The sequence below is a fragment of the Solea senegalensis genome, linkage group LG1 (genome assembly GCF_019176455.1).
Source record: "Solea senegalensis isolate Sse05_10M linkage group LG1, IFAPA_SoseM_1, whole genome shotgun sequence".
Lineage (NCBI taxonomy): Eukaryota > Metazoa > Chordata > Actinopteri > Pleuronectiformes > Soleidae > Solea > Solea senegalensis.
The window spans coordinates 28,620,787-28,643,273 of record NC_058021.1 but is presented as its reverse complement, the minus strand read 5'-3'; the positions used below and the strand labels follow the sequence as shown (position 1 = coordinate 28,643,273).

At 38.2% G+C, this 22,487-nt stretch overlaps 3 protein-coding genes and 1 long non-coding RNA gene across 5 annotated transcripts; 2 read left to right on the top strand and 2 right to left on the bottom strand.

The window, feature by feature from the left end:
• The first annotated feature begins 700 nt into the window (after nt 1–700).
• On the top strand, nt 701–13,363 carry LOC122772473. The gene is made up of 4 exons (XR_006360782.1): nt 701–787; nt 1,513–1,562; nt 2,187–2,272; nt 13,309–13,363. It is a non-coding gene; the product is annotated as an uncharacterized LOC122772473 (long non-coding RNA).
• On the bottom strand, nt 2,183–3,656 carry sox32 (SRY-box transcription factor 32). The gene is made up of 2 exons (XM_044030473.1): nt 3,340–3,656; nt 2,183–2,847 (listed from the first exon to the last, which is right to left on the bottom strand). Exons 1-2 carry the CDS (start codon nt 3,647–3,649, stop codon nt 2,183–2,185), a joined length of 975 nt encoding a protein of 324 aa, XP_043886408.1. The 5' UTR covers nt 3,650–3,656.
• Nucleotides 12,189–15,626, bottom strand: mrpl15 (mitochondrial ribosomal protein L15). The gene is made up of 5 exons (XM_044030347.1): nt 15,471–15,626; nt 15,180–15,337; nt 14,178–14,343; nt 12,760–12,883; nt 12,189–12,644 (listed from the first exon to the last, which is right to left on the bottom strand). Exons 1-5 carry the CDS (start codon nt 15,573–15,575, stop codon nt 12,307–12,309), a joined length of 891 nt encoding a protein of 296 aa, XP_043886282.1. The 5' UTR covers nt 15,576–15,626; the 3' UTR covers nt 12,189–12,306.
• Nucleotides 15,627–16,434: 808 nt separating this feature from the next.
• Nucleotides 16,435–22,451, top strand: lypla1 (lysophospholipase 1). 2 transcript variants are annotated; one of them, XM_044031913.1, is made up of 9 exons: nt 16,435–16,775; nt 17,553–17,584; nt 17,784–17,849; nt 18,506–18,553; nt 18,699–18,769; nt 18,856–18,929; nt 19,433–19,534; nt 20,899–21,075; nt 21,173–22,451. In XM_044031913.1, the coding sequence occupies exons 1-9, from the start codon at nt 16,707–16,709 to the stop codon at nt 21,230–21,232; spliced, it is 699 nt and encodes a 232-aa protein (XP_043887848.1). In that variant the 5' UTR covers nt 16,435–16,706; the 3' UTR covers nt 21,233–22,451. The 2 variants fall into 2 exon arrangements, with proteins under 2 accessions (XP_043887848.1, XP_043887856.1); XM_044031921.1 differs by lacking the exons at nt 16,435–16,775; nt 17,553–17,584; nt 17,784–17,849 and adding an exon at nt 17,866–18,306.
• The last annotated feature ends 36 nt before the right edge of the window (nt 22,452–22,487 follow it).

Below are 22,487 nucleotides of genomic sequence, written 5' to 3'. Positions count from 1 at the left end.
TTCAATCACTGACTCACAACATTTCCATCTGCACAAACACATTTCAAAAGAACACACGGTTGTTTGGTGGAAAGGTGTTTGAGTGAAAAAATGTCTGTAAGAGTGAATTTCTTTCTTTGTTCTGTTATCATTTCAGATCTGCTGGTCGGAGTTATGAAGAGGAAATGCAGAATTTCTTGACATGCTCAAGATGTGGATACTTGGTACTTACACCTTTTTAACTCTTCAGTTTAATTCATTGATGGAATAAATGTAAATACTGAATGATAATTGAAAAAATTGTTTGGAAAAGGTATTTGAAATTCATTCATTTCAACACTAGAAAATATTTACGTATTTTAGACGGTAAAGTTATATAAAAGGTACGTTTCTCTTCAAATAAATTAGACACTTAAAATAATATTTGGTTTTGAATAGAAAAGTAAAAATCAAAGAAAACTAATGAAGGTATACAATAATTCCTTCATCACTTTTCACTGATGGATGTTTCTCTAACGTTTTTTTGGGGGCATATTTTTAGAGCCTTTGTGACTCATGCTTTAAAATGAAGGAGGAAGTTTACATCCTTGATACCACGTTTCCCTCTCTGAGCCCAGACAAGGCGTGTGGATGGAGATGAAACAGTTTGCCCTTCTGCTTAAGGAAAGGTTAACATAGCTGCCAAATTTCTTAAATATTAAAAAATATGTGCAGGATTTCCTAGAGGGACCGTCCCACCAGATGAACACATCATGATGGTTGGCCGACCCTGTGAAAACAGACAGCTTTGTGAGGTTCCCCTCATGAGGTAATTTACACTTGACATTTACAAGTCATATAAAGACACTTCATAGTTTAGAAGACACTGTAATCTTCTATGCAGCTTTAAATGCACTATCAGTCAACAATAACATTTCCTATACGGTTGTATTTTATTAGAGATGGGACGATACCACGTTTTTGTGTCTGCTACTGTACTGATATCACAAACTCTCTATGTAAAGTCAGATACAGTCATTTATGAACCATTTATGAGGCTGTTGACACATTTGTGCTAAGTCATTTCAAAGATATGTCACAAATATTGTTCGCCCAAACATGACTGGGTTATTTTTCATCTGTCCAATATCTGATCGGGGGATTTTGACCAGTATCGAACTGATACAAATACTGATTTCTGTCCCTATATTTTATGCTGTCATTAAGTTTTGATCCGTTGTACAGTTGACATGTATTCTTATTGTATGCAACAATACTGTAGAGTCCACGTTGTTTACAGTGGATCAGTAGGTTTGGACTTAAGTGATAGAAAAACTGTTTGGCCTTTCATTAAATAAAAATAAATCATTGAAAATTTCAATTCTGTGGAAGTTTCTGTGATGCCGAGCATAGTTTTGTTTGTTGTTTGGTTAAAAAAGTTGGTTTGAAAGTTACCTCACAGAGTGCAAAATACCAAAAATAAATACCCAAAGAAAACTATTTGGCATCTGACTTGTCTTGCATTACAGTAACACTGTTGTGACTTCATTGCAGATTGAATCTGGTTACGTTTCCACAAAGAAGACATGGTTGTCGAGGAGTGGGTGAGTGAGGAGGCTCTCACACAACAGTGCATTGTGGGAAATGTAGGATCCATATTTTTGTGGCATAACCAACAATTAATTTTGTTTCAGAGTATTTGTTTAAAGGTTTGTTTATGATTATTATACATTTCCAATTGTAAGTTATGTTGTTGTGTAGAATCAAGTGTAGCTTTAACAAGTTTTATCATATTTCATTTTACTGATTATGTTTTATATTTATCATTTGACAATTGTTATGTTATGTAATGTAGTTTAGCTTGTAGTTGAGTCTTGGTGTAGTTTTATCGTGTTTGATCATGTATATGCTATACTGTTCATGTAAAAGCTCAACTAGGGACAAGACTTGCAAAATAGCAGTGGCTATAAACTCATTTGTATTAAAACTATGTAAACTCCTGTTGTCCCTATTTAAATAAAATTCTAGAATATTCTATTCTTTAAATCTGCATCGAACATTTGAAGTTGAATTTGTTATTTATTAGTACATCATATTTACGCAGGAAGAAAGAACATTAAAAAACACAATACAATTTCTCAAAACAAACAAATGCACATTCATAGCTGTCATTATCGAGTGATACAGTGAAATAATTTAAATAAATACAGCATTTGTTGTGGTTTCAGGACACTGCTCGTCCCTCTCTGTGGCTGCTCTGCTGATGGTAACTGCTGGGATCCACGGACTCGGGCCTCTGTGCTGAAGGACCGAGGTACTGTTCAAACTCGCTGCGGTCCAGATCGTACAACATGTCCATCTGAACCCGCTCCAGGTAAAACTCCAGCGGGGGCCCAGCGGGACTCAGTGGGCCCCCGTAGAACCTGGACTCCCCTTGCTCCATGTGAGGCCCTGCAGAGTAACAGCATTGCAGGTTCTGGTGTTGGTGCAGCTGCTGCTCTGCAGGATACACAGGTGGACTCGGGTACAGCTTATGTGAGAAGGTGTCGGTCGCCGGTGCTGCTGTTGCGTCTGTGAAAACTGGGTTGTTCTGGTAGCTGTTGTACAGAGGGGTGAAGTTATTCGGGAAGGCGGGCGAGTTTGGGAAGTTCTGCTGCTGGTTCTGGAGCAGGTAGTGGAGGTTGTAGGGCATCGTTGTGAGGCCCGAGCTGCACAGCGAAGGCAGCGACGCCTCGGCGCTCTGAGGTCTGGAGCTCTTCTTCAACTGCTTCCTCCTGCGCGGCCTGTACTTGTAGTTGGGATAATCGATGGTGTGCTGGACGCGCAGGCGCTCGGCCTCCTGCATGTAGGGACGCTTCTCGGCGAAGGACATGGCCTTCCAGGTCTTTCCTGCAAGAAAACAACAGAGTCAGTATCTGCATATTAGGCTTTTCAGTGGTTAAAAGATAATAATAAACATCTAAATGCGATTATTACTCCTGCTGACATATGTCTTTCTTCAGTTTGAGCTCTTAAGAGTCCAATGTGTAAGAATTAGTGACATCTAATGGTGAAACTGCAGATACTAGATGTTCTTCACTGTTTCTTCACTGAGTATTTAATAACAATAACAGCTGCTGTAGAAACATGGTGGCACAAGATGGCTGCTTTCATAGAGCAAGGCCCTCACTTAAATTATAATTTTAAAGTCTTATTCTAAGAAAAAAATGCAATTACACACAAACTTATGGGCAGTACATTCAATTTCTGCTGATAAACCCTGCAAAATGTTCCATACTGTAACTTAAATAGCCCCCAATGAACAGTTTTTGCTGATAAAACATGAATAATAAACATTCCAACTCGTTTTTAAGAGGAAACACTTATTATATCTGGTCTTACCAAGTATTTTGCTGAGGTCCGTGTTCTCCATGTCTGGGTTGAGCTGCGCCAGTCGCCGTCGCTCCTCTTTGGTCCAGATGATGAAGGCGTTGAGCGGCCTCCTCACCCTCACCTGCGCGGAGGCAGACTTGGTCTCGGGGCTGGTGCAGCTGGAGTCCGAGTTCACGGACTGCGGGCTGGAAGGCCCTGAACTCGGGGAGCGCATGTCGGTCATCTGCTCGCCGTGCGCGGCGCCGGACTCGTCGGCCTCGAACATGGTGGAGCTGTTTGCGCAGAGCTGGAAATGTGCCGGGTCGTGGCTAAAACGCATGACTGTGTGCGCGGACTGTGGTGATGTTGCGTCTGTGCCGAAGGCCGCCTGTCATCGTCCTGCTGCTGATGCACCGTGACCGATATATGCTGCTGCTCCACCAATGAGAGTCCAAGGAGGAGGAGGAGTGGATTTAAGGTGTGAATTCCAGGTGTTTTTCTCGGATCGGTGATAGATGATGAACTGACGCCCCAATCTACGAGCTCACGAAACTGTACCACAACTGAGGCTGGCACGTCATTCTACAATTAATACACTTTTCAAATAATATTAACTTGATTAATTTCATTTCATGAAGTGAAGCAAGTCAAAAATAAGGTGTGATTTGTGCTATATGTCTATTTTAATGTGTTAATGTGTATTGTATTGTATTGTATGGATATTAAGTTTTATTACCGTAACTAAACATGAGAAGTATATTTTTCCGTCTTTATGATCGCACAAGTAACACAAACTGAATAATCACACTTAATACTTTGGTAAATTGGTGAATAAAAACAAAATCTGAATCATACTTATTTACTTTTTTTTTATAGAGAAACAAAATTACATTTCAAACGATGACAACATTTTAAAATAGACAAAAATATGTCAGGGAATAATTAAATTAATATAATAAGAAAACTTCCCGGATCTGTTTACATCATACAAGTTTGATTTGATCAAACTGTATCTGCATTTATCACCAATTATATTCGTCTTTTATTGGCTTGTGTTGTTGAATTTTAACATATATATATATATATGTGTGTTCATGCATGTTGACATTTTCGTGACATGTGAAACTTTACTTTTAAAGCCTTATTCCCTCTTTATAAAAAAGAGATAAGAAAATCAGATTAGAGCTGTGTCAATGGGAGAGAAATGGAGTCTGATCAATGCTGTAGGTCCTGAGTATTGATAGGTGAATATCAAAGTTTTGTGGAGGCAGCGCTGGTTACTAATTACACGGCGACTCTCAGCTCTTATCTCGTCCTTCTGTCTCTATCAGAGTTCAGTTTACAGGACTGAAACAAACATGATCAAGGCGCGTTTATTACACGATTACCTCTCTCAAATATTTACCACACACACACACACTGATAGGTGTACACAAAAGGGGGCGTGATCGAGTCAGCCCATAACAAAATCAGGAAAAAAGGCTACATTAATCTGCTTTGATGCATTTATTAATGTGGATTACATGATGAGAAAGACACAAAATGTAAATACCAAAAATAGACAGTGACTTCCCAACAGGAAACAGGCTTTTTGTTTTGGCGTTGAATCAAAGTGTATTGAAATGAGTCAAAACTCCAGCAGAGATACAGACACACACAGAAACTATACAGGAGGACAGCACTTTGATTTTCCTCTGTCAACCTCAACTGGACACATCTGCAACATGTTTCTCTGTTCCCTTTAAATACTGTCCTTTGAAGAAACAACAAAAACTGCTAATATGATCATTCAGACTGAAAGGAAATTGGTTACATAAATTGTTTTTATTGGATGAATTCACATTTCTTTGATTAAAAAAAGACAAATGAAGTGGGTTTGTTATGGTAAAATGCAACACGTGTACAATTAAGTAACAAAATACATATAAAAATTACTTTTTATCAAGATAAATGCAAAACTATGCAATAACACAACTGAGAGCAGAGATCCTATCCTACAGACATTGTTTTGAATGAGGAGAAAGGTTTATGCATTTATTTAAAACACTCATGTTTTTTATTATGTTATAAAGCAGATAAATTATAACTAACAAAATAACCTATTAGTACAGTCCAACATTTAGTACAGTCAACTTCTTTTTTAAAAAATACAATATCAGTTACAGATATTGTTTAAGTAAAGCCTAAAGGAGTTTTCGGCATTTTTAATTAAAAGAAAAGACCATGCATTTAATTTTGATAAACATATTCATTTATTGTGGGTTTATTATATTATAAACATTTTAAACCAAGAAAAACCCTATACATTTGCATCACTCGTGGTATAGTTGTATTATATTTAATATAAATACAGATGTGATTTAGTCCGAATATAAATATAATAAATATCACAGCGGCTCTTACATGATAAAGGAATGGTGATTCACATTTTGTGTATCCAGCGCAAATGAAACTCTTTAAGGCGTGTGATCCCGCTTGAATATATGACACGACGCCATTTTAAAGAGTCGTTTTGGCGCACAATAGAGGCCATTATGTGGAATACACGTCATAAAAGCTGCACCTCACTAATGCAGCCTCTTTATAATGTAATGATGTGAAATAATCGTCTTCGCGAAGTGTATTAAATGGATTGCAAATGGTTGCATTTTTGCATTTTTATATCTAATGACAGGGAAACAAGGCCATTTTCCACCCAACTTTAAATAAGAGGCTGCAGGGATTAGTATCTGTGTGAGTGTCCTGGACTTTGTTTAAATAAAGTGATCAATCTAAATCTGATAATGTGCGTTTGAAGGCGAGATTACATTAAAAAACAAATCAATACATTCATGGTAAAACAGATTTGGGTACGCATATTTATTATTATTACCATTATTATAATGTAAAATAATTCCACATAAACTACTGTGCATGTGTGTGTGTGTGTGTGAGTGGGGATGGAACCACACACACACACACACACATACACACACTGTTTTTCACAGCTTGTCAGAATTAGGGCTTGAATCCACATCCTCGCTGTTAAACGGAACGCACGCTCCAATGCGCTGCGAAACGCGTTAATGGATTTAATCAATTAGCTTGAATGACGCAGCGTGAATACAATAACGTCGGTTTCGGCTGAGCTTCTCTGTGAGTTGAGTCAGCGTTTAATATTAGACTGTGTTTTTGGGGGGAGGAGAAGTTTGAGGAGGTTCATGTGTGGACCTAAAGTCAGATTTACCTGCAGGCTAGAAATATCAGCTGTATAAACACATAAAAAACCCCATAAAAAGGTAAAACACATTCGTACTCACTACAACACATTTATCTGTTATGTTTTCACTTGTTCTGGACTAAATCTGGACTTCACATCATGAGATTAAAGGTTTTCTTTACCATTTACACACACACACACACACACACACACAGATACAGTACAAGTTCCAGTATGACAGTTAAGAAATAATAATAATAACATGTAACATGTAACATCTGTTCACATTATACACAAGTGTAGTGAAATACCATGAAATAGATACATACATTTACCTCAGCATTTGTATGGGAGCTGTACTGAACATTTATATTGCACTTAATTATCATTTTATTTACAAGCACACACACCTATGTATACATGTACATGTACATATGCCTAAGTAGACCACAAGTAAATAATAAAGAAAACAGGAAAACAATAATTAGAAATGCTGATTTAGCATTCCCAACTAAACTGTTTATATTATGATAACATATTGAACGTTATGTAGAGATTTTAATGACACCACACACACAAATATATATGACAGATAAACAACGGGCCTCTGTATTCTTATGTCTTTTTACATCAGTCTGACTGCAGAATTTATTTTAAAAAAACGTGCATTAAGTTTGTTGATCACCTGGATGTTATTTTATTTTCGCTCTAAACTTTACAAAAAAAAACAACGTGTCATTAGTCGTCTATTCTGTCCCTCTGAATGAATCCTAATCTCAGAAGTGACAGTAGTGAATCATTGTATTGTCTCACAGCCAAACAAGCTGAATGGGCACTATGCTTTTCTGAATAGGGATTGTTCTCTGTGGCTTTGTGATCACAGTGTGCCATTGTATTGGACAGATCTCATATATGGGACACTCCTCTGTGTCTTCGTTGTGGATCAGTGAAGGCCCGGCTGGACTCAGGTGTAGGGAGAGAGAGAGAGAGAGAGAGAGACCTGTGCTGTACCCGAGGACCTGCAGGACAAAACGTCCAGACAACTCTTGTGGATTGTTGGCTGTTGTGTTAGTTGGACGTCGTCTGGACTTGGAAGCGTCCTCGGTTTGGTCTGACACAAAAGGATGTTTGGCTCTTGTTGTGGATCACCTGAGTCTGGATTTTCGAGGTGTGACAGTGGAGATTTCTGATGCTTATTCCCTCAAGGCTGGATTGACACGTCTCCTCTGTTAATATGGATGTTGTATTTTGGATGATTGGTGCCGGACTTTCAGACCTGCAGACAGGATTGAGTATAGGACTTCAATACTTTTGTGCAGGGCCGGTCCAAGCCTTCATGGGGCCCTAAGCTGAATTGAATTTGGGGCCCCCATCCCACCACTTTGGAGTCGCCTGTGCTTGACTATTACTCGTCCAAATGTATATTAATGCTGTGTTATTTACTCCAAACTCGTGTCACTCTTTGTTTTTGTAACATTAGAGGGCAGAAAAATCACAAAAATTAATTTGCGCTTTCATATCCAAGTGTGTTGATACTGACACATTTGAACTAAATGTGCAATTTTTAACTTAAAATAGACTCTGTTTTAGATATATTAATTTATCTACAGATATATATATAGATTTATTTAATATGTTAAACATGTTTTTCTTACCAAACACTATTGGGGCCCTTCCCTAACTTCCTCTGCATCACCTCATATCAAAAATGTGTTCATCTCATAAGTGTCAGTGAGCCAATGAGGACGCAACGTGCTGTTTGACTGGGATCTAACTGTGCTCGTGATTGGCTGTCTCACATTTTGCAGTATGACATTTTACGACTAGAGTCTGACATTTTTTACCAAAGCTGAAGAGGAAGCTGGGTTTAGACGTGTGTGAAAATCTCAGGTTAAAAGAGATTTCCAAAAAGTAAGTCTAAATATCAATATTATACAGGAACTTTTTAATTAACACCAAAATGTACACTGGAAAAAAGACAATGGCTGACAAATATTTAAAAATGACTTGTAGGTCTTTTTCAATGTAGGAATTCAAACAATACAAAAAAAGAAGCAGAATTCTAGGCTGAGATTAAAAATATGCACCAATGTACAGCATCAACTTTGAGTGTTTTGATTCTCACTCTGCAGTATTTGCTAGAACACTGACTTTAAGATGTTTTAGAAAGATTCACGGCCTGTCGATTTGAATAACGATGGACATGTGTATCAGTAGTAAATTATTGTTTAAATCTTTGTGGTAAATGTGATATATGACCAGAACACCCACCATGATAAACTAGACAAGTGCTTGGGGGGGTGGGGAGCATCAGCATCTTGACCTGCGATAATGAAGCACTGTATTCTGGCCGAGCTTCGGTATCATCCCTTAAATTTTCCTTACAGTGGCTCATTCATAAAGAGCTGCATTGTTCCATCTCTGGAAGGTGTGAGGGAGACATAACAGTGTTGTCTCAGGTGTCCGTGATCTTCGCAGCGAGGGACTGTATTGCATTGTGCTGTATTGTATGGACACAGCAGGTCAGCATCAAGATATACTCTGTCAAGACTCAGACACCATTCTATGCAGTGGTCTGTGACCTCCACCTCCTCCTCCTCCTCCTCCTCCACAACCTCCACGTCTTAATCACATGTTTCAACAGCAGACTGAGGCCCACATGGGTCCCCGACGAGTGCTAGCCTCCACACTCCCCAAGCAAACAGCGCCCTACCCGGCCTATACATCAGGCCAGCTGAGAGGATTACATGCCCCCTGCTGTGGACTGGCTTAATGTAGCCTCATTAGTGGAACACAATGATGCCCCCACCTCAGAGCAGAGATAAGAGACCAGACTCAGCCAGACTTCAAACGCCACAGTCCAAGCATCAGGTGATGCAACCTGCAACAGGACAAAAAAAAGAGTTTTTACTTTTGGATGCAGAATTTCCTCCATGTTATGTCACATAAGGAGACAAATAATCAGTCAATTTAACATTTTCAATTATTTTTATTCAGCACTTTGTAACTTTTTTCTTAGATGCTACATAAAACAAATAAAGCTCATTATCATCTGTCTCTTCTCATGATCAGTTAGTCAGTCCAGCATCCAGACGTGCAAGAATTTGTTGTAAAAATTAGTTTTAAACTGTTGCTTTAAGCATGTTATGAATACAAAAGGTGACACCAATTTTGCAGGAGATGACATAATACCCACGGTACTGATAGATAAAGGAAATTAACTTAAATAAAGGTTTAAAATACATAGAAATAACACCATAAATTAAAACCATCCAATATGAAATGTTTCTTAAAATACAAATAAAAACATGTCTAAGGGCTAGTTTTATGTGTGCATATTGTTAATTAAAAAAAGCTGTCATAGAAGATTAAATAAAATAGATAAATACAGTATAAATGATTCAATACATTAAAAACATTCAATATAAAAAGGGCTAAATTTGTAAGGACCTTTTTAACTCTATATTTGTAGAAACCTGTATTTGTTGACATATTTTTGCTGAAATTACACAAATAATGAATGGATTTTTCTTGTATGTCTGTATGTGTGCATATGTAGAATATCACTCCATTTATACGAGATAGGCATCTCAGAATTTGACCACATGTCAGTTTCTCACTTAATTTTTAGAAGACGTTGTCCAAGGGCTCTGGACTGAGAATCATAGTCGAGCCAACAGGCCTGAGCTGGCACATGTACAGAAAGGCTGATTAAATGCCCATTGTTCTCGTAAGTGGAGAAAATTAAATGGATTTGCAAGAGCAGCTCACTTCTTTCATCTGCCTGCTCTGTCTCCTCCTAATTTTATTTCATTTCACTGAGCACGAGACAGTCTGATGAGGAAAAGCTTCACTCATGCTGAAAAACAAGCACCATTCTTTGTAAATTAGGAATTGTATTCTACACGGGCTTCTGATAAGAGTCTTATCTGGGGAACTGAATGAAGTCCTTGCAAGGTTTTTATTGTCCATGGGCAGAGAAACTTTGGATGTCCATGTTGAGCTGTCACTAAAGCCTGTGTTACATCCATGGTTTTTAGATCTAAATAGTTTCCAGTTGATGTGTAAGTGTGACCTTGATCCCGGGTTTCAGCCACACTTCTCTCCTCAGCAGACGGAGGAGAAAGAGGCCTGAGCTTTGCTGTAATTAGCCCTAATTATTATTAACTGGAACTAGACAGAGACCTGTGAGACACCATGATATCTGTGTCTGTCCTAAACGGCTCATTCAAGGCGGCAGATAACCAAAACAATCTAGTCTGCTCAACTCCAGCAGCAGCAGCAGCAGCAGCAGCAGCAGCAGCGCTTGACAGTTTAATTAAATAGTGTGAACGGGTTAGACTCAGACATTAGATTATTTGGAAGCAGAAACCTGAGATAAAAATGTCTGCCCTAAAACAGACTAGTAAATCGTTTTAAGTCAAAGTGAATGCGGCCACCGATGCCTGATTCAATTTCATAGTTCTTTTATGCGAGCACACAGTCAAAGAGCTGACGTTTGAGCCTCGCTGCAAACTTTTTCTGCTTGATACAAATTCAAAAGGATCTGCTGCTTTGAAGATAAGCCCCGTAGTTCTGCCATAAACAGTGATTGTGCTGTTTCTTTCCTGTGGCGTGATTTATTTTTAAGTATAACGCGGTAAGGATTTGGGCTGGTTTTCCTGGCAGGGCCGGCCGGCTGTGTGTGTATGTGTAGCTTATTGGATACTTGAGATTCAGGAAAACGTTCATGGAGCCATGAGCAAAGTCATCAAAGCGTGACCTTTGACTCAAGACAGCCACAAATTAGGAATTTGGCAAATATTCTGAGATTATGCTTTTTTTATTGTTAGATTAAAAAAATGGCATCAATCATTCCTGTCACTAGTTAAATTTAAATTATTTGTAATATAACTGCCTTTTAAACCCGTAACTGTTTGTATGGCCACACAATGCTTGTGGTCGTCTCACACGCACACACACAAACATATGCTTCCTTTGATAAAATGTTTTTATACCAGCACAAATTCTATGGCAGCCTCCCTTAAGACAATATCTGTGTAAAATACCAAGTTATTTATAGCAAGTGTGCCATTTTGACTTCAAAAAATAAACACCAGCAGAATGGAGGGTTCAAATGCAGGCTGGACCATTATCCAGCCAGAACATAGGAGACTGTATTCTGATGTTAAGTGTGTTATCATAAAAAAATATATACAGTATATATGATTATTTATGTACCATACAATTTTTTATTTGAAATCTCTGGACTGGAAATATACTATACCAGGAGCTTCCTCGTGTGACATGTCCGAAGAAGTCATAATCATTAGATATCAAAGCATAAACGTTTCTTCATATCAATTTTTGTCGCTTAAACATGACCGGGCAAAGTTGTATATATGTGTTTGCCTGTGATTGTAATCCAGGAGGGGGCGGGGATCTTTTGAACGTCCACACCAGGATACAGCTGCCTATGACTAATTTCAAACTCCCCTTCTAAGGCCTAGGCAACACATTTCACAAGTAACACACATCACCAGGCATCTGTTTCCTGTTTTCATTCTTTGAGTTATCTTATTTTCCTTATTTCCCCCTCACCTGTTACAGTTCACGTTCCTTCCATCATACAGCACGGGCCGAAATAAAAAAAAGGACTGCTTGTCTAACATTATATAAATAACACAAATATTCCACGAAATGTGGTTTTAAAGATACCGTTTAATGATTTCCACATATTTATATCAAATGGAAACATCCCCAACAAGCAAAACTCTGTATTTTACTGACAATAATGTACAAAACATTTACTTTTACTCCTACGAACTGTAATACTGAAGCAGTTTCTCATCAGTAGGTTTCAGTATCTTCTTCTCTGACATGCTAACGACCCAGCCTGGCGCAAGGCCAAAGAAGATCTGTCGAACATCCTTCCTCATCGACAGCATGTGATACAGTTCGTCCTTTGAAATGTCTGGCAAAATGTAACCGTACTTCTGTGCCAGGGCGAGCCGGGCCTGCTGGATCTTTTCCGGGTCGGCCAAGTAACCTCGGTTCTCCGCGTCCGTGTAGTACGGGACCATATCCTGTCCTGGTAACATGCGCTTTGGGATCGGCTGACCGCGCAAGAAAAACGGCACAGGCTTGATGAGAATCCCTGCACACACACACACACACACACACAAAAAAAAACCCCAAAGCATTTGTAAGTGTCTTATTTAAAAATAACACAAGACAAGAACGCGATATGATAAGTCATTCATTTATATTACCAAGACTGATAGGGTCATAGAAAGTGGTTGTGATGACGCCACCGTTCCTCTCAATAGCAGCTATGGCTCCTTCAGAAGCTCTCTGAACCTCGATGTTTATTTTTGCAGCAAAAATGTCAGCACCCTGAAACAGAACAAACATGTGAAAAGTCAACTTGTGGCAAAGCAAAGTGGGAAAAACAGGCTTTAGCAACACCTTGATTGACACAGACAGTGCAGTCATGTGCTGCCACCTACTGTTTTTTTATCTCTTGACTACATAGATCTATAATGAGACAGACATGCATTTACCCCAAACATTCACTTTACTGCAACTGGTACTTGTGATTGTACTGTAAGTGCATGATGTTTAGTGAAGTCAGAGAGAGTCTCATTGTGGCGAAACATTAAAAAAAAACGAACTTTTCCCTCTAACAAAAATTATATATTTTCAAATTTATCCTTTTTTTGTTGCTGTATAACAAAACATTCATTTGCAAATTAATTGTCATTTTTTTAGACAATTACATAGAACTGAACTATTTTTTTTTTTTGTTCCTTCCTCACTAGGACCATGGTGAAGTTAGTTTGAAGACCGCAGACTGCAGCTGGACCTGAAAAAGGTAGGTGTGTGGAATAGCCAATCTGAAACTAACTTCACAGTCAAAGCACTGTTTGAATTCAAATGTTGTTTCATCAGGTTTTACTCATCAGGAGACGTGCGTGTGTGCTAAATCTATTTCTTGTTTCCCCCAATCAATTATTTCTCTGTGATTTTTATTTGATAATGCTTCATATCAAAGCAAACACTTTAATCCTAAAATTCTGTGAAATATCATCACAAATATGGTTATTGCAATATAGTGACATCATTTTAAGTTCATGTCGTCCATCCCTACTGCAGTTTGACATTTTTTTCCTCAGGTCATTTGATTTTGAGACCCCTGAGCTAAACAAAATATTGGAGTCCATAGATTTGTTCATCACAATCTATTGTGGAACTAGTTCTTCATTCTGACTGTTGGCTCAGGAGGACATTTAGTCGTCTTCAAAAAAGAGCGTGTACTCACAGTGCCCTCTGGTGGACAATTTGTTAATTACTTGGAAGGTGATTGTGGGATTGACATTTTGAACCTGAAAAGGTTTATTACTGGACTGTTAGGTTTCACCATGTGGCATCAGTGTGACTACTTCAGGGGCAATATATTATACAATTTTCAGCATTAGTGTGGTAAAAGACATTTTTCACAACAAAGCATAACTGGAATGGCAATTGAAATCAAAAATTGAAACAAAATGACACTTTGGGAATCGGAATCAAATCAATTCAGGGAATTAGCAGCAATTATGCACTGTACGATTGATGTGATTATGACAAATGACTCTGTGGAAAGAGTCCAAAACCAACAACATACTATAAGAAATAAAACAGTGATTACCTCATCAACAAGCTGGACGCCATAGTCCTTCTTAAGAGGCTGTATCGTGACCCCTCTGCCGTTGACCAGCTGCGTCAGGTCTACAGGCTGCGTCGTGTCCACTCGCCCCACATCAATCAGGTACTGCAGTCGTTTTAAAGACAGAGGCTGGTACTGAGGACGGCGGCTAGAGGAAGAAGCACACGCATGATGTCAGTCAGTTTAAATCATTTACCAGAGTAGACTGTCATTCTAATCTTTAAAAGGCTGACAAATAATAGTTTTTATCGTACTCAACCCCCTTTTAAATGTTTCTGCTGAACGAAGCTATTAGTGACACCAAACTAAACCATGTTTTGTTGAACTTAAAAATAAATCACTGACTGTAGGCTAGCGAGCTAGACAGCATTTTCAAGTTACAAGAAATATTACCGATTTTCACCATTCCTGATCATCCTGATAAAGGATATTCAACAAGATAAACTTAATATAATGTATAGTATATTAAGACTAAAATGTAATATATGGACATGGAGTACTTCAAAAAGCTTTACTGTGAAATGTATCTGTCCATTTGATAATTCACTGAAAATAGTTGTCATGATCTTGTCAAACTCCAGGTATAGAGGTATGTGCTGTCAGTCATACACGTGGAAACACTGGTGTGATTGCTATTATGCTCTTTAATCTGTTTTCATTTTTCCCTTTTCTTTTGGACATTGAGTCTATAAATAAACTGGACTGAAACACACTATTCTATCCCTTTTAAATCACGTATAATAGGGATGCATATATTGTATATATAATATTGTCAGCAGGAAACCTTACATTTAGACCAATAACCGATATTGACGTATTGTATACGTCAATATTGGCCTGATAAAAGCCTTGCAACCATATAGTTTTGCAAACATGTATAGTATTTGCACTTCTTCCAACACCTTAAAGATGTATACACTCTACTAACTAATAACAACACAACCTACACTGTTGAATGAGAGTATAAACGTCACCAGCTTTTACCTCTGTCCTTCATTGAAGCCATATTTTGGAATAACCAGGTAAAACGGGGTCTGACCGCCTTCAAACCCGAGCCGTGGACGGTTCCCTCTCTGTCGCTCTCCTTTGTGTCCTCGGCCGCTTCTGTTGCCACCATGTTGTCCTCTGCCTCGTCTTTTACTCTTAAAAGACAATTCAACCACGTATGTTTATTGTTTACTATCCATCGGCAAATCAGGCTAGCCGTGTTAGCTACCAATGGCTTGCTATCAAAGACAATCATTTAAAATAAAATAATGTCAATTAAAACCTCACCGTTCTTCCGGCTCCTGGTTCAGGCCGCATGTTCGCCAAACTTATCCGCGGCAGGTTCTGCAAAACATCCAGCGCTTTGCCTCCAGGTTTTTTAGGGAAAGACATGTTTGTGCTGCTCACATGTCAAAGTTAGAAGAATCAAGGGCACCGGTGAGTGTCACGTGACCGGAAGTACTTTTTGTCAACTCTTGACATGTTTCAAAATCAAATCAAAACGGCGAGACAATGCCTGATAAAAATATTTTTAGATGGTTTTGATATTGTAATTTTATGTTTCATGCATTGTACTCATAGTGATTTCTACGAAATGTTGCTGAACATTGTTGTTTTGTTGACAAAAACATGTCTCCAATATTGACTGTTCATGAGATACATTGTGTATATATATATTTATATATATATGTGTATATATATATACTTTTTTTAAATGTTCAACAACATGCCGAGTAATTTGATGTTATATTACTAGTGTTGTAATACTGCAGTGTGCTCTGTTTTCGCTGATGAGTTTTTTTTTACAAACTTTATTGATAACAAATATACGAACAGCAGAAAAAAATACAAAAATTGAAAAAAAAGCATAAAATCGTACAAATAATGAGAAAAGAAAAACCAATAAATAGCAACCTTTATCACCGTACATTCATGAAATGTACCATACAAGATATACAACACAATCTAAATTCTAAAGTATGTAATAACATTTTTGCAACAAATTTCAATTTTCTTTTGAGAATTACACAATATATGATTTGTGAGATGAGACCAAAACAAGAATTTGAGTATGTACAATAGAATAATAAATGTGTGAAAGATTCCGCTTCAACGGATGAGGATTTACTACGTTCAAAGCGGCCCTCATTGTCGTTAAACTAACCAATCGCTGCATCGTATTTTTAAATGACAGAGCAGAAAGCTAATCACGTAGCAGCATGGGCGGGACTAAGGGACGTGACCGCGTCATTGACGAGTGGCGTCCTCGTTGTTTAGAGAGGGGTGACTCCCCGACGCTGTGTGTTGCTTAATACAACATTTAAACTTTCTTTTAAGAATTTCACGACTCGCCGTCGGTTGAACCGAACTCGTGGACATCGGTGTCCATCTTCGGTTGACATTGGCCTTCCAGCTACTTCGTATTTGACAGCCAGACTGGGATTAGGGATTTGACACTGACTAATATCGTAGTTAGCTAATAGCAGCTAACTTCTTTCCGCTTATCAGCTGCCTCAGCGTTGTATGTGCGGCAATAACATGTCGGCGCCTCTACCTGCCATTGTGCCTGCTGCCCGGAAAGCCACTGCAGCGGTGAGTTCATCGGGGACAACCGTGGTTTACCAGGGGCTGCTCGATAGTAGGAAAACATTCGATATGCGATACTGCAGTGGAATATTGGAATGACGATATGACGATAAAAAAAACAAAAAACTACCGTAGTAATGTCTTTGTGCTTTATGGTTGTTTGTTAATCAGTCCACGTTATTAATGCATTGATGTAATTATAACAAGGTTTTCTTTTTTAAAAGCATGTACACCTTGTAAGGGCTGCAATGATTATTTGATTGTCAATTGATTACTTAGCTAAACGTCAACTATTTTGATACCCGATTTGGTTTTACATCATTTCAAGGTTTGGGACACACATTTCTCAACATTTTCTGGCATTTTTTTGCACCAAACGAATTAGAAAATTGAACAAGACAGATTAATGTATTGTAATTTTCTTTTTTGGTAATGCATGTTTATTATTTATTATCTTTACTGTATTGCTGCTGTAACAATGTACATTTCCCTACTGCGGGACACATACAGGACTATCTTATCTTATCTTAATCTACATTTTGCCTTAAAATATTTTCTGCTGCTGTCAACAAAAAACTCCCTTACAACGAGGTGATTATTTTTCATAATTGTGTACTTCAGTGTTGTACTGAGAGACCAATTTATTTTTTGCTGAAGATGCAAAGCAGTGTTACCTTCATTGAAAGCTAATTATCCTAAATTAGCTGCTAGAGGGTTAAGTGGTAGAAGATGGACGGATTGTCTCTCTGCCTGTGATAATATGTCTGTTGTTTCATTTTACAGGTGATATTTCTGCATGGCCTTGGTGATACCGGGTACGTGAGAACAACATTGTCTATTCGGGGGGGAATAGACAAAATTAGTTGTGTGTTTAATTGTTTTGAAGCATTATTAGTACCTTTTCTACTTTTTTTATATATATTACAGCATTCCTTTACTTGCTCTCCAGGTTTGGTCAGAGTTCTTTACCTTTAAATGGCTCTACCTTAAGTGTTGTGTTGTCCGTTTTGACAGGCATGGCTGGGCGGAGACCTTCGCAAACATCAGGATACCACATGTGAAATACATCTTTCCACATGCGTACGTATTCACACCAGCTGCAACATCAGAGCAGAGTGTCTGCAAGTCTTGAGAAATAAAAGTGAAGTCAGATTAGTTGAGCCAGGGTGCTTCACAATCAAGGAAAGTCTTAAGTTCAGTGCTTTGTATGTTCTTGGATGTTTTTTATTCCACATTATAAGTCCACAACAGTCCACAACAACAACAAAAAATCAGCTTCTTAAATGTGAATATTTTTGTACAAACACTACTTTTACAGTTATTAGTGCCTCTGACCCATGTGTTTCACAATAAACCAGTAGTACATGTAGTACTGTTTAATTTTTATCCATGGACTTGTTGTTGTGCTGTCTGACTGGTATTGCTAACAACAGTAATCCCAGGATATCTTTACGTCCATATTTTTTTCCAACTTCTCTCTGGAACATGGCTAACTTGGAGGTCATCTTACTCCCAGCTCAGGCTTCTAAGTTCTGAGGTAAATGGATAGCAGGATAACTTCTTCAACACCAAAATTAGATTTTGAATGACAACACGTTTTCTACCAGAGGTGATGCAGAAGTTACCACAAAAGTATTGAAGTTTCGATACCCAGCCCCAATCTTTACAGATCAAGAAACCTGTATTTAATGTTGCGTTTCACATTGTGTAATGAAACCTTTCTCTAATGATTTCAGACCCACCATGCCGGTTACTCTAAACTTTGGAATGAACATGCCTTCTTGGTAAGTGTCAAATTATTTGAACATAATAAAAGCCTTGGAGGATGTCACATGTATACTCCTGTTTCGTAATATCACACAGCTACAAAAATAAAAAATCCAGGGAAACGCTGCACCCACCTTCACATTTGTTTTTTTTCATTCAAAGGTTTAATATCTACGGATTGAGCTTCGATGCAGAGGAAGATGAAAGTGGCATTAAAAGAGCTTCAGACAACAGTATGTCAATAAAACTAAGTTTATATTTGTAAGGGATGTGCATCGTGTCATTTACATTAACAGCTTGTGTTTTGATATGTCCGCAGTAAAAGCCTTGATTGACCAAGAAGTGCAGAATGGAATACCATCACACAGAATTATGCTGGGAGGCTTTTCACAGGTAAGTGTAGCACATTCGCACCCGTTCCATACTTGGTCGTCTATTTTCCTTTTAAAGGGGAACATACTTAGACAACTTGACTTAATGTTCTATTGACCTGAAACTTGAAAATAGATTTGAGACCATTAAATCCTTGGAAAATGTTTATTCTCATACAAAGCTATACTGTTCTGCCTACTGTTCTCAGTCGAAACGCAAGCCTGATCCAGAGCTTTACCATTCCAAACTGTACCGTACTGTACCAAACTGAACCATACCATGATGAAAGCACAACATATTTTGGGCACAGTGTCATTTTGTGCAGCCCCAGCTCTGCAGCATCACAGTGGTCTCCAAAGCTGCACATGAACAGCGATAAATAGATAAGACAAATCTCAAAATTAGTTGGGACTTTTTCATGAAAGAGGCAGCTGAAACTACATCTATTCTGTGCTGTTCTCGTCTCCTTTGCTTGCTGTGTTGTATTTGAATGATGGATTTAGGGGAGTTGTCTGTTTTTCCAGGGTGGAGCTTTGTCTCTGTACACGGCTTTGACAACTCAGCAGAAACTTGCTGGAGTGGTTGCACTGAGCTGCTGGCTTCCTCTCCGCAGCTCCTTCCCTCAGGTAATGTCATGGATGTTCACTGTCTTAATTCACATTCTTAAGTAGGTAATTAAAGATGATATAAAATATTTACAACGTACATTTTAACTGTTACTTCAATCCCTATCGACTATTGTGCACAGCCACTTCCTGGTTTTCTATACCAGCCTGGACGACTATTTCCATTAAGCTGTCAGCCAAAGATGCAGAGATGTTCTACAGTCGGTATCTGCAGAAGTTACCAAGAGTGTTTAGTGACGAATTACAGAATTTAGTGGTGGGTGTTCACTGAGGGAAGCAGCAGCAGTGTTCAATGTTGTCGCACACATCCACAATTGTCCCACCCTTTAGAACAGCAGCTGAGAATTATCACAAGACGACAATAACAGACTGTAAAAACAGTATATGTAAAATAGGCACAGCAAGAGAGAAAGTTAGCTATGGCTTTCTGTTTTGATTTCCTGTCGGAGAGAAAATGATTCATTCATGACACATTTCAACTCCTCTCCACTGAAGATCCTGTTGTTTTTTTTTTGTCCCCTTCTCTGGTCAAGATGTTTTAGACGGGGGGTACTCAGTTTTGTCTGCTGGCAAGTGCTATGAGCTTGTCAACAGACCAAAATACCCAACCAAAACATTAACAGTTTGCCCCCTGCAAATCAGAATTTTGTGAACATGCTGACTGTCGATGGAGGAATTACCTCCTTTCTCTTGAAGGAGCAGAGCTGGCTGAATACAAAGTCCAAGTTACAGGCTGTACCATTGTTATCAGTGAAGATTTCACATTTCCTTAATCTCTGATGACACATGATGGTCATTTTATGACTCGGTATAACATATTTCTCACATATAGCGCCTGTAAAGGTCTTAGGCCACCGTAAGAGTTGCTTGTTTAGCAATGCTATAATGACAATAACGGTATCATTATTTCACATTCACTTTAGTGGAACACATCCAGAAAACGCAGGAAACATGTATGTCATTTCACAGGTTTCACAGGTTAAAAGTGAAACTAAACCCCTAAAGAACTTTTTGATGATGATTCTGTTGCAAAGCTTTTATAAAGGGCTATTACACCAGCTGTTCTTGAAAGCATATATGTGTTGTACAAGTTAATCTCATTCAGTTTGCTTATATATAAAACCAACTTTTAGTCACATCATTCAAATCCAGGTTCCACTGATAATGTGACAGACCTAAACACAACAAAGCTGGTGGTGGCCTAAGACTTTTGCACAGCACGGTGTATATCTAAAATGTCTAAATGTTTATTTTATTGTGAAGTATTCCTTTGATTTAAATTAAGGTTTAGGGATGGCCAACAGCCAAGTCCTAATCTGTTATAATCAGATAATATGAATAATCCTAATCTCTTCTATTCTCAGGCAACTGCAAACTGTCCTAACAAGGACATGCATGTGTTACAATGCCACGGGGATGCCGATCCACTGGTCAACCAGGCTTTTGGCAAAATGACAGCAACCATGATGAAAACTCTCATCAATGATACAAATGTCACCTTCAAGTCATATCAGGGTCTGTCTCACAGCTCGTGTCCAGAGGTCAGTTTTGGCGAAATCACATTTTCACCTTCTGTCTCTGCTTGAATTCTGTGTTTTATATCTTATATACTTGCTTTCTGTTGCATTTCTTCTGCAGGAATTGGTGGATGTCAAGCAGTTCATAGAGAAGCTTCTTCCTCCCATCAGTGACGAATGATCTCGGAAGTATCCACATGACCGCACAGCGTCATCAGAGTCTCGTGGGACTGACTCCCATGTGACTCTGTGGACTCGAGGAAACCACCGACTTACTTGACAATAAAACCACGCTGCTACTCCTAAAGCCAGGCAAGAACAGAGCAGCCATACGTTAACCCGGGAGAGCCTTGACTAAAAAGGTGCTGCATCCTGACCTGGAGCCACACATGAATCTCAGTATTTCAGTAGAGTGACTTCAGTTGCTTGCATTGACACAAACCATTATCTGCAGGAAACATGTACTGGAATAACTAGGGCTATACTTTTTGGTTTGATTCTTCCGATCTTAAAATAAATGGCTTGTTGCTAATTTTTCTTAACCAATGTTGTCTATCTTATTAGTACTGAAGTGATTTTGCGATATCAGCACAATTTTTTAGTTTGAGTTTTTTTTCAGTAATATTATAAAAATTGTCATTAAAACTAACATGTAGACCTCAAGATTAGGTTTTTGTATCACGCAGTGGGTATTCTCAGTATTTTTGACAACACAAAATAGTGTTGGTCACTGTATGAATGATCAGTGGAGTATTCCAAATTGAGTTAAAATTTGTACCTGCCTATAAGTTTTAATCACGTTACAATGTCCTATTTTGAGTTTTGACTGTAATTGGAATAAGACTGTTCTGTGAAGGGCATCTGCATGTAATATTCTCTTGGCAACTTATGTAAACCTATTGGAAATGTCTTGAATCAAAAAATTAAATATATCTCAACAACTAATACAGAGACTGCTTAAAAAATATAATATTTCTGCAGCTTCATATGCAGTCCATGTTGTAAATTAATATATTTTAACCCTCGGATGTCATTTTGGACATTTTTGTCCACAATGACTCTAAGAGAACAAAATAATACATTAAACTCAATATTTTGGTTAATCTTTGACATATCCAAATTCTTAATCCTTAATGAATTAAGAGGGTAGTAAATTTGAAATCTGACGCTACACAACTGATAATGCAAGCCACTAATAACAATGACATCAAGTAATCAAACTGGCATTTAAATGGTTTAAATCCTCAGTTTTGAGCAGGTTTCAAGTTGTGTAAGAGATGGGTGAAGAAAAAGGCTGAAAAATAATAATCTGTCAATGTTTTAGCAGGTTTTCGGAACTGGGCATTTTTGGCCTCAATGTCTGAAGAGGGTAGTAAATAAAAATGACGCCTGATGGTTAACGTTGTGATTACAGTGTGATTTTCACGACACAAGAC

Coding starts and splice junctions, on each gene's coding strand:
- lypla1 (XM_044031913.1), top strand. CDS start 16,707: ATGTGCGGCAATAACATGTCGGCGCCTCTACCTGCCATTGTGCCTGCT. Junction 17,585..17,783: donor CATGGCCTTGGTGATACCGG/GTACGTGAGAAC, acceptor CCGTTTTGACAG/GCATGGCTGGGCGGAGACCT. Junction 18,770..18,855: donor TAAAAGAGCTTCAGACAACA/GTATGTCAATAA, acceptor ATATGTCCGCAG/TAAAAGCCTTGATTGACCAA.
- mrpl15 (XM_044030347.1), bottom strand. CDS start 15,575: ATGTCTTTCCCTAAAAAACCTGGAGGCAAAGCGCTGGATGTTTTGCAG. Junction 15,338..15,470: donor AACCAGGAGCCGGAAGAACG/GTGAGGTTTTAA, acceptor TTGTCTTTTAAG/AGTAAAAGACGAGGCAGAGG. Junction 12,645..12,759: donor CTATGACCCTATCAGTCTTG/GTAATATAAATG, acceptor GTGTGTGTGCAG/GGATTCTCATCAAGCCTGTG.
- sox32 (XM_044030473.1), bottom strand. CDS start 3,649: ATGCGTTTTAGCCACGACCCGGCACATTTCCAGCTCTGCGCAAACAGC. Junction 2,848..3,339: donor GGACCTCAGCAAAATACTTG/GTAAGACCAGAT, acceptor GTTTTCTTGCAG/GAAAGACCTGGAAGGCCATG.